A 12,262-nucleotide genomic window follows, 5' to 3' on the forward strand; every position below is an offset into this window, starting at 1 on the left:
TTATGAACTCTCTGCAAGATGTGCCAGGTGCTATTAAATATTTTAAAATTATTCTGTATGCTTTTGAAAAAGCCCAACCCGCTGAAATGCCGTACAGGTAGTAAATGGAGGAGCATCTCTTCACACAGCGATGTCTGATGCATCACAGAGATGGCAGGTTGGAAATAGGCTGTATTTCACATGTCCATTTTTTTTCCTTACTGAAACATTCCCCCACTCCCCAGCACTTACACTGTAACTGGGAATTTCTGTTTAGAAAAGCACTGCTGTTTGCATAGGATCCTGACCTGAGAGCCCCCGCTCGCTCATGTGAGCTGCCATTTAAGAGATGATAGTCAAGCCCAGAGCCCAGTGAATCCCTTTCTGAGTTTTTGCTAGGAAATCACCCCTTTTGTTTTGTCTTGGCAGGTGGGGGTCATCCAGCCGGCACGCCTTTCGGCCCACCACCTCACCACAGCAACTTTCTCAACCCAGCTGCTCACTTAGGTACGTTCTCTGTGCAACTAGATGTAAATACAACTCAGAAGAAACTCACATCGACCACTGAGACTATTAAAGGTTTCCCACGTGAACACTGTTTTAGTATCCTGCCCACTTAAACCTTTACAAATTGCACATTTTAGCCATTACCCAAGTAGCAGTTCTGCATACACTTAATAGTATCATTGACAGCAGGTTTTAAAATACTTCTGAAAACACTCTGGACATTAGAGGAGTGGAGTGGCAGGGCTGGTTAGGTTTCACTGTAGTCTTGTTTATGGCCAGTCAAAAAGAATGCCTTAAGGTTAAGGCTTTGGTTCATCAGAGGTGTTTCTTTTCCTAACAACTATTTAGATGTCTGCTTTTCCATTTAAGTGAGTGGGAAATGTGTCTTTAAAATCTTGTGATCTGGGCTCAGGTATGTCTGTTAGTGAAAATCAATGAATACACATTGAAAACCAGAACCACCCAAGTTAATCAGATGTTGCTTCGCTTCTGAGTTTACTCATGTTGTAATAAAGTGGTCTGCTTCCTCTACAGGAACATCAGAGATCAAGACTCTAAATTGGCATTTTATTTTGCATAGAGAAGGATTTGGGAGGGTCACCAGATTGATACAGCAGACTCACAGTGTAGATTTTTCATTCTATACTTATCTGCCTATAGAAAGTGCTAGATTTGGTTTTCCTTCTCTCCATGCTGGCATTTATCAGTAGTTTCACCAAAAATTGTTAGACTTCTCCAAAATAAAGTGAGAAGAGAATTTGCTTCATAGGACTTACCTATACCCTGTATGCATTAGCTACTAAAAAAAAGTATTCCAATACTTTTAGTCCATTCTGGTTTTTCATATAGAATTGGCAGTAAATATCAAGTGAATTACAAAATGTTCAAGTCAGCATGACATATCAGTGTAATAGGACATTTTATTTATATCCTGGCTATGGTTTAGGAGACATGGCCTGAAGGTGTTTGGAGCACAGTTGCCAGAGTTAATAATAGTCTTGCTAGCCAGGGACATTTTCTGAGAAAGACCATGGAATTGAATTGGAAGGGAATAAAAGAAAATCAGAGTGGAGATGTTTGCAGGTTTTAAATGAAGTAGCTACTTATGCTGAAGTGCAGCCCTCAATACCATGTATATTTTAACATCTTGCTTTTCTCTGAAGAGGAAGTTCTTCTAGTAAGACTATGTCATGCATACTGTGATTGAAATAAAGTTTATTTTTTTATGTTCCACCCCCTCACAATCACTGCTGTGTTCTGGGATGATGATGTTCAACTACTGATGGGCACAGACTGAGCTTTCATGCAGACGGAATGCAGTTGGATAATATGCTAATGCTTTATCGTCATTACCAACATGCCAGTGAGCTTCAGCTGTTTCTGTTGGTTTGCAGAGCCTTTCAATCGACCGGCTTCCTTCAGTGGTCTCACTGCAGTGGGCAGTAATGCCTTCGGGGGACTTGGGAACCCGACAGTTAGTGAGTAACCTCTTTGTTTATGAATTCTTGTTTGCTGTGTAATTCAGGATATTGAGTGATGGTGACTATTTGCTGTCCTTTTTACCAGTTGCTTAGACCACATACTACTAAAAGATGGGAATTTGAAAAGCAACCTTTTTCTTCTAAATAACAGCATTTCTTAATCATCAGTAAATTATTTTCTGTTAGTTACTCAATAGTTTGGGTTCAACACAGTGCTAAATGTCACCATTACATCATTCAGTTAAAAAATATTAAAAAAAAAAAAGAATACAGAACCTGTGAGTCTAAGGAGTTTGAGAAATTTCTCATGGGTTTTTGCATGTTCAGAAATAGTTGTGTGCAGCATCCCTAGCTGTGGATAGGAACATTTCTTTTTTTTTTTTTTTTTTTTTTTTTTTTACCTTTCTCACCGGTTATCCAGGACATATGCCTGGAAAAGATCACTAACCTGCATTTATTTGTCCAGGATCATACACATTTCTTTAGATTTGGCCACTCACAAAAGTTCATCCTTTTAATAATCACTCTCTTTCTCCATACTTCAAATCTGGCATGATTTTGGTCACTTTAGTATTTTATTTTGGTTCAGGATCAAATACAACAAATTCCATTACTTACAGTCTATGTAACAGTCATTTCCTGATGTCTCCAAAATATTTGGAATAAGGATCATTGTCACTTTTATCTTACTACTTCATCCCTAGTCAATTTTATCCACAGCATTTCCCTTTCCAATTAAAGCAGCTGTCAGATGCCTGCCCATTTTTAGGAATGAGACCCTCTAATGAATCTCTGTTAATTTCCTTTCCTTTTCCAGCTCCCAATAATATGTATTCATTTTAACTCTGAGTGCTGTAAAAGTTTTTTTGGTAAGTACCTTCACTAGAGCATACCTTTTTCTTAAACCTTTTTGTTTTCCACTTCACCATTTCAGCACCCAACTCAATGTTCGGCCACAAGGATGGCCCCAGTATGCAGAGCTTTAGCAACCCTCACGAGCCCTGGAACCGACTGCACCGAACTCCTCCTTCGTTCCCGACCCCTCCGCCCTGGCTGAAGCCAGGAGAGCTGGAGCGCAGTTCATCTGCTGCAGCTCATGACAGAGATAGAGATGTAGATAAACGAGACTCATCTGTTAGTAAAGATGACAAAGAAAGGTACGAAAGAACACTTCCAAGAATTGTCTAGTTCAAAGCTTGGGGCTCTGTTCCACTTTTAACCCTTCCCAGCCTGGCACATTGTTAAACCAGAGCTTCAGTAGAGGGACACCTGGAGAGCCGACACCACTGCTGCCTACGGCGTGACGCGCTACGGAAGGCGCCGGTTTCTAACTCAGGTGTTCCCTACCGCATCTGTTTCTCTTCTCACTTGCACTGCACTTTATCAGAAGGAGCTTTGCTGAAGCAGACTTCAGGCAGTGTCAACTGAGAATGGAATCAGACCCACGTACTCTGTTATCTTGTGGGTCACGTTGTCATAGGTCTTTTGAAGACTTAACGTGTAGATAGGTGCCTGACAGGATGCAAAAAAACATTATAAAGTTCATCAGATGCGTATCTGCACCTTCAAATACTTAAATAACTTTGTAAATTGGACCTTGTCTGCAAAACAAATAACACTACCTCCCTCTTCAAAAATGGACTGACCAGAGGGACCACTGATAAAGTTGTAATATTATAACATTGTAAATTGCAGCGGGTATGTCATGTTCCAGTACCACAGTAAGTGTCAGTGCATGCGGTTCATTAAATGAACATTAATTCCCCTCAAAAATGCCACACACACATGCACTGCTGTTCCACACCTTCAGGCACATTTTTTATTCAGTGTTTTACATGGACTTGCACTCTAACATGTCCAGGCTGGGAAGGGTTAATGGAAAGTAAAACCTGGTCATATTTTTTTTGTCAGGACTGTTCCCATTATACAGTTAACTCAGTAACAATTCCTCTTAACATTTAAGTACCAAATTATAAGAATTTGCCATTCAGCAAGTGTCATGCCTTCCTTGAAAAATGTGGAGAGGCTGATTTCAGCTTTTTCAGTTGTGGCTTAATGGCTTTCCTGTTGAGTTTGCACATTACTTTACTACATAATGGCTATTTGTTTCTAATTTTTTAACATAAAAGATTATTTAGGAGATGTGCTTTTCTGACTTCTCTGTCACTAACCCAAATATACGCATTAGTAGCCTTTTCTAAAAGAAGTTATGCTAACACATTAGATATTCTAAAAATAGATTTAAGAGCTTTTCTATGTTATTGTAAAATGTGAAGAGCAAGTCAAACTACAGATCTTTTCACCTACATTTTCCATTTGGAATATTTTCTGTTTGGTAGCATAGCTTCATTATTTTCATGTCTGGTGTTAATGCTTCAAAATAAATTGCTGTTACAAATTGGGGATTCTGTCCTGCAAAATGCTTAAGCATGTGAGTAGCTTTACTGGCTTGAATGGCAAAGCATTTTAGTTCCTAATGATATGGGTAGTCTTTAGAATTATGTGATTATTTCAGTTGCTGTTTTGTATTTTTCTTACGAAGTGTTCCTGCTGAAGAAAATCCCTTTCTGAAATACATTCCTTGCAAGCTGCTTTGGCATTGCCTGAACTCCATATCATAGCTCAAAACATATTTCTTTTCAATAATTTGAGAGCTTAAAAGTAAGCATCATTCATACTTCATACTTCTGCACAATTATGGCTACCAGTTTAGTACAATAATGTTTTTGCTGATCTAGTGTTGCTGTGCACCCATCTGTGTGGTTTTGAAGAGTTCTCCTTTGCAGCGTGCTCACACTGTTACCTGTATGAGAAGATGCTGAGAATCCCTTCCTGGAAACATGCTCCCTATGTAGATAATGTCTGGGGTAGTTTCTGAGCCTCCAATACACGTTCTTTTATCTTCAGTGGCACCCAGCAGGGTGAGGATGTAGCCCTGGTTCCTAGTTGAGGTCCCAGTCTTTGTTATGTATTTTAAGTTAATTTGCCCAAACAGGAGGATCTGGGCATCACACCTGGAGGTATGATTTCATTTCAAAATCATCCTGTCAGCAAGGGTCTAACTTTATCAGCCTCCAAATGGGCTGTCTAGTGAAAAGCATTCATCTGGATTTCCTCTGTTACCAGCAGAAAGCTACCTCAGAGGTACCTCTTAGCTTGTCTGTTCCCCGTCTTAAGATCAGTGTTACAGTGGGGGTGCAGCGAATCGCTGGTTGCTCGTGGATAAGCTGTATGACCAGTGTGCAGCAGCCCCCTCTCCCAGCTAGACAGACGTAAGGTAAATCCCTCAAGATAGCTTAGGTAATATGAAACTGCAGTCTGTGAATCTTTCCTGGGTGCAGAGCTGGCTGGGGAGTTAGACTGCAATGGTCTGGTACAGTCTCCACTTTCTCCTGGAACATTGTTTGCAGTTGTGGAGGTGTTTCCTTTAAGGACTCCCGTATTCCAGCCCAGCATTAGGAAAAAATCAGTAAAAATAGCTACTGTGAAAAACAGGGTTTGTTCCTTCTCAGTGGTATGTTGTTTAAAAGATGTCAGTGAGCAATTCCATTCTAATAATGACATTTAAGTATATGTAGTCCTAGAGCATTAAAAAAAAAACACCCAAGAATCTATCCATCTTTCTATTAACATAAATGAGGCAAAGTACTTGGCATCAGATACTCAGTATCTTTCAGTGTAGCGTACGGCCTCAAAACATACCTTACTTGGTAATAAGTTAATTTGAGAACATGATCCGAAGTTTCTTCTTCATGGAGACAGAGGCTTAGAGCTGTTCCCCTATTATTAACCTATGGAGCCCTTGGCAAATCTGAGGATAAAAAATTATTCCCTCTCTGACCACTGAACTACATGTAGTTCACTTAAGTGAGCTATATAATCAGTAGCCTCTTGAGATATTACCATCACTGAAATTGAATGGGATAAAATTGGCAAAGGAGTATGTTATTTTGGTTGCACACATATTTTTCTTCAGTTACAGAAAATGTGTGTTATATTCTCTGAATTTTATGCATAATTTAAAAATTATCAATTGCATAGAAAATTGATTAAATATCAGCAAAAGGACTCAATGACCTCTGCTAGTGAAATAAAACAATTAAGGGTGCCCTCTGACTAGTCCCATGAGCAAAATAATTAAAAGACTACATATTGCAGAGTGCACAAGCCAGTGCTTTCCTAGCAAAGTAAAATAATTGAGTCTTCATGTTGAGAAGCCTTCACTGGAGTGCCTTGACTTTATCTCACTGTGTCCAAATCTGGAAACTGTTAAAGCAAATCCCTCAACTTCTGGTGGAAAGCAAGAAGAGGGAAATTAGCGTCAGGACACAATTTCCAGACTGTGTAGGGCACAGTCAATCAAAGCAGAACCTGATACCAAGTGGTTAATTGGTAGTCAGTGCAGACCAGGCACTTCTGGTATCAAATGTTCCATCTTACAGATGTTTGCTAACGCTCACATTCTGGGCTCTGGGAGGTCTTTCAGACATGGCCCATAAAATGGCAGTTTCGACAATTGCATCTAAACACAGCAAAAGATGCATCTGGTGAGATTATAATAATGAGATTTTCCTTTTCAAAGTTATTTTTTCTGCAGTTGTAGTTTCACCATCCAAAAGTAGATAGCATTAATTGTATGGGTGAAGGAGCAAGTGTCCGCAGCAGAGTCACTCTGCAGGTTGACCTTCAGCCAGCTAGTACTGCTTATCTTGTCCAGAGTGAGTTTCAACCTGGTGTCCTCATCCGAGTGTGTTCAGGTTCCACATTTCTAATCAGGGACTGCCACACCCAAAGAGAAACTGTGTAAATTGGGTGGGACTTCAGAGGACCTCCCTGCTTATCCCTCACGCCTTTAACAGTACATTATCCATCACCCCACATGGAACAGAATTTCCATGCTCAACAAACAGCATGTGTCGAACACTGAATAGCTGGAGCTGTCTTTGTGGAGAAGCTCCAACTTAGACGTCAATTGAAATCAGTGAGAGGTTAAAATCATTGGAACTGAGGAATTAGATTTACCTTAAAAACTTGGTTCATTTTAAATACGAAAGCTTTTCAACGTAGTGTGGCCCATAACAACTCCTGGTTGACACTGCTTTCAGAAAATAACTGGTGTTGTGAATGGATTCTGAATCCATTCACATTCTTAGGTTCTTGTCCACTGCCAGACAATAATTCTCTAATCTTTTGTGCAACATAAATAGGTTTGAAAGATAGAATGAATTAACAGTATTTTGAGACTTTGTAGCATTGGCAAGGAGATGCATTGGCCCTGTCCCCCTGCTCTGGTTATTCTACCCTAGAAATGGGAAATGGTGGCATTCTGAAGAGCAACTGACTCTAAAGAGATGCCGTTTTCAGAGCTAGCCTGAGTGCACATGGAGTAGATCTCTCCTGAGGAAGTCAACACATAATCTATGCATAGTGGCCACCTCTACTAAAACACTTACAGAGAGGGTTGTTGCACACTTAGAGAAGTGCCTACCTCTTCAGAGGGATGGATTGTCACCATCAGGACTGGTGTCTTGAGAGGTTTTAGTTTTAAGAAGTAAATTGAGTTTAAGAAGTAAATTGAAAAGCTAGAAGACTGAAGAGAATAGAGATAAGAAATTAGTAACGTACATAGGTCTAGAAATGTTCTAAAAAGTCAAACAAAATGTTATCTATTTTCCCAAATGTATTCTTAATAGAAGCATCAGGTAAAATACTATTAACATGAAGTTTTTTGCCTTTTTTTTTTTGTTAATGAAATGAGTATAGCTTTATTTTTCTCTGTCTTCTTTACAAACAATTAAGGCCATTGTCTTAGAAATATGTGACTAGAGCTAGATTCCCTTGGGAGCCTTCTATGGACTTCAGTGTTTGAAATCTCAATCAGATCATTCACAAAGCAGCTTTTTAGGGATCTTCTTCTGGTTTGAGATAATAGAATAGGCCTAGTTTAGAGATGGGATCTTCTTCCGGCGTTTTGGGTGTGCAAAAGGATCTGTGCATTTAATGGCGCGTGTTACTAGCTTTCTGCAAAGCAGTGAGTATAAAGTCAGACACCCTAGATGCTTTATTTGCAGAGTTTCTCATGCCTTCATTTTTACAATTTCTTCTAGGGAGAGCATTGAGAAAAGACACTCCAGCCATCCTTCGCCAGCACCTATCCATCCAGTAAACTCCCTCGGACATAATCGCAGCTCAAATGAGCAGATCAGGAGCCATCTGAATCCCGAGGTTCGAGAAAAAGAGAAACCCAAAGAAAGAGAGAGGGATCACTCCGAATCTCGGAAGGAAATTAATGTTGAAGAGCACAAGGTGAAGGACAACTATATTTCGGAGAAAGAAGGCCTAAGCCATGAAAGCCGAGTGGTGGAAGAGTCAAAGCAAATGCCCAGGGTTCCTTCACCCTATGCTAGGCCCCCTGTTGTGGAGAGTACCAGGCCTAATAGTACTTCAAACCGTGAGGCCGAGAGGAAGAATGAGCCGGCATACGATAACCCGAAGAAAAGCAATGAAGTCAAAGTGAAGGAGGAGCGAAAGGAAGACCATGATGTTCAACCTGAGGGACCTCAGACTCATAGGTCATCTGATCAGCCACCACCTATATCTACATCTAATGTCCATCCAAGTCCTTTAGTGTCTATGCCCATGACTGTAGGTGTAACTGGTATACATCACATGAACAGCATCAGTGGCCTGGATAGGACTCGCATGATGACCCCTTTTATGGGAATTAGCCCAATTCCTGGTGGAGAACGTTTCCCCTATCCTTCTTTCCACTGGGATCCAATGAGAGATCCCTTACGAGATCCATACAGAGAGCTAGACATTCACCGGAGAGACCCCCTGGGCAGAGACTTTCTGCTAAGAAATGACCCCCTTCATCGTCTTTCTACGCCAAGATTATATGAAGCAGACAGGTCATTCAGGGATCGGGAACCTCACGACTACAATCACCACCACCATCACCACCACCCTCTCTCTGTTGACCCTCGACGTGAGCATGAGAGGGGCAACCACCTGGATGATAGGGAGCGGTTGCACATGCTCAGAGAGGACTATGAACATGCACGCCTGCACTCAGTTCACCCTGCCGCCTTGGATGGGCACCTGCCTCACCCAAGCCTAATCACACCAGGACTTCCTAGCATGCACTACCCCAGAGTCAGTCCCCCGACAGGACACCAAAATGGCATCCTCAATAAAACTCCCCCTACAGCAGCTCTCAGTGCCCCTCCACCTCTTATTTCTACTCTGGGACCTCGGCCTGGGTCTCCCAGAAGGACTACTCCTCTGTCGACAGAGATGAGAGAGAGGCCTCCTTCTCACACCCTCAAGGACATTGAAGCTCGATAAGCGAAGTGAGACTAAATACAAACCAGAGAAAGAGGGACAGAACATTGTAAATGAACATAATATAAAGACCTTCTTACTAGTCATTGATACAGACTGGGATTGTGACCCACTGTACAATATGTATAGACCTGAGTGCAAAAATTTTGAAATGGTTTTTTTGTATATTATATGTTGAAATTTTCCAGATCTTTTAGCCAAGTCCATATGTTCCTCGTGTCTCCTACTCTATTTCTAGTTTAAAAATGTCAAAATTTGAACTGAAGAACAAGACGTTAATCTGAATGATTTGACTAGAAACAAACCACCACCAATGTCAACCATACAAAGCTCTTTCACACTAGAAGTGAAGACAATTGTAGATATTTATGTAAAAAGATTGCTTCATGGGTTAATGGTTCATATATGCAAAAAGGGTAAGATGAAAGCTTTACTTTGTACAAATGTAAATAGATAAAATTAAGTAACATAATACATTAATACTTCTTAAACTGTGCTATTTGCAAACTTAATATTGATCAACACAGTCTGCTTATGCTGTGTTACATATATTGTTATAGACAGCTAAACCCCTTCAACTATGCAATGAATTTTAAGGCTTTTCACAAAAGCCTTTATAACTCAAAGGAGCCTTTTCAACACACAACATAATTAAAGTCATATTTTCCCTGAACAAGCTCATCTATAATAGTAACCTATTTCTCTTGCTTGTTTTGATGAAGAAACAGCCCATTAGAAGCGTAGTTTTCTGTCTGAACCCCTGCATTAAGATGCCGATGTTACTGTAGCTCATGTATTCCTTAGAACCTGTCAGGGTTAGCGATCTGTAATCACTGATACTGTAGTCATGACAGATTGGTTCTCAGTCACATTAATCTGGGTTAAACAGAGTAATAATCAAATGCTGGATATTTTCCAGAACTTTCGTCACTTAACATGTGAAATTTCTTTTTGGAAGAACATCTGCTTATAGCCATTCATGTCTGTTTTTATTGCCAGTGTGTCATTTTTATCTGTACACACACTTTTTTTTTTTTTGTGTTAAGTGATTTTTAGCTACATTGAAACAAATCCTACAAGAAAGCTAATACTTTTCTAAATGATGGATATGTTTTCACTGTGGATCAGTAGTTTAATTAATTAATGAACTCCAATGCAGATTTCATAATGCAATTTATTGTATTTCAGTTGGTAATAAAGTCTGTGAATAGTTAACAGGTCAGCCTTGTTGTTCCCTAATCATAGAAGACATGAAATAACATGAAGAACAAGATCCTTTTTAAAAATATGCATCAATCTTCTGAAATGTCTTTTCATAACACACTTTTTTATAACGCGTTAAGTTTCTTGTCTAAATATTTGGAGAGAATATGACTTTATCAGAGAGAATTCAATATCTTGTCTACTGGACTGTAAAATATATGTATGAAATAAAATTAGTTCCATTGGTCTTCTAGTGTATTAAAGTGCTATCTGAAGTTGTTATCCTGTTTTGGCAAAAAAAAAAAAAAAAAAGAAAAAAGTTAACTACAGACAGTTGTTTCTAATGATCAGAGATCTATTTTAGTAGTCAACTGAAGGTTTAGTTGTGAGCTTCAGATTTTGTGAACTCCAGATGTTGTGCAGTGGTTTTTTTTTCTTTTTAAAGAACAAAAGGAAAAATACAAAAAAAACCCAACCCTGAAGAATATGTACACTGGAACCGTAGTGGTAGCTTTCAGTATTGTAAAGAGATTGTTATATACAAACCTTTTTGCTGTTTATCCTGTATGTAATAAAGTCCTTTCTAGATCCTATGTGAAAAGAAAAGTGAAGCGGCTCTCAATCTTCAGCATGTTTCCTCATCAGCGAAGACTTGTGTAATGTAAATTGTGCCATGTTATTAAAAAATGTGAACTAAACTGCTAGGTGCTTCTTTGTGTGGAGTACCCCATCATTGCTATGGGGAAGAAATACTTTTTCCCCAGAGTGGCTTTTTGTTCAGAAGAAATAGGTATTAAAAATGTAAGGAAAATAGCAAGCTTTTATAAGCCATCTTATTAGGATTATTATAGTAGTCAGGAAAAAAGGAACCAAAAGGAGACTAGATACTTGGCTTGTCCAGATTCTTTAAAATACAGTGACACCTTACTTAATTAGCTTTTATTTAACTGATCAATTCATCTTTCAAGAGAGCTCCATACTTAAGTATGTGGCTGTATGTAAGCCCTTTTGTGAATTCATCCAGTTCCACCCAATCCAATGGCATTTTTCCAGTTTTCATCAGCTAATGATACAGCTATTGGTTACTATAAACAATTTGTACATAAATATGCCGAATTTCTTGCAAATTGTTTAGTACTCCATAGTACAGCTTTTGTGGTGTCTTATTTAGGAAAAAAGAAAATGAGCTCCTCATGATAACATGATTTCCAGGAGGGCTTTTTCAGTGCAGGTTTGTGGTTTGGTTTGCTTTTGGTTTTTTGATGGGTTTGTTTTCTGGGGTTTTTGGGGGGTGGGAGGTTTAGAAGCTTGTTGCAAACACTTCAAACCTTTATCCAAGTTACTTGCACAGAAGTAACTTGTGACATTGAAATTTGCTTTCTTGAGCAAGACTTAGGAAATCTTTCTTCTCAATAACTGCAATTAAATGTATGCAGCCACGTATTCAAATTTACTTTTGTTTCTCTCTTCAGCCCTGTAGCACTTCTCTCTGTATTCTACTCTTTCTCCCATGTAAATCTGACGAAAGTGAAATTTCCCTGAATTTCAACACTGTTACTAAGAGAAAAGAATAGGTCTTTTTCAATCGAGTTTTGTGCAAACTGTGCAGAATGTACAATAGTAGCATAATGTGCGAAAAGAGCTTTTTTCTCTTTTTTTTCTGCAAGGAACCCATATCTTGGTCTTCTGGATGCATGTCATAAAAAAAACCAAAAAACAAAAAAAAAATTCAACTTTCTGAAGGAAAA

General features: G+C 39.2%; 1 protein-coding gene across 6 annotated transcripts in view; it reads left to right on the plus strand.

Annotated features, from left to right (window-relative positions):
* AUTS2 (activator of transcription and developmental regulator AUTS2) overlaps positions 1 to 10,826 on the plus strand; it is a 790,872-nt gene extending 780,046 nt beyond the window's left edge. For all 6 annotated transcript variants that reach the window (XM_037375123.1, XM_037375122.1, XM_037375125.1 and 3 more), the window contains 4 exons: positions 409 to 486; positions 1,881 to 1,964; positions 2,902 to 3,124; positions 8,075 to 10,826. In XM_037375123.1, the coding sequence (XP_037231020.1) occupies positions 409 to 486; positions 1,881 to 1,964; positions 2,902 to 3,124; positions 8,075 to 9,314 (1,625 nt within the window). In that variant the 3' untranslated portion in view covers positions 9,315 to 10,826. The remainder of the gene's footprint in view (positions 1 to 408; positions 487 to 1,880; positions 1,965 to 2,901; positions 3,125 to 8,074) is intronic.
* Positions 10,827 to 12,262: the final 1,436 nt, after the last annotated feature.

This window comes from Falco rusticolus, chromosome 1 (assembly GCF_015220075.1).
Source record: "Falco rusticolus isolate bFalRus1 chromosome 1, bFalRus1.pri, whole genome shotgun sequence".
Taxonomy (NCBI): Eukaryota; Metazoa; Chordata; class Aves; order Falconiformes; family Falconidae; genus Falco; species Falco rusticolus.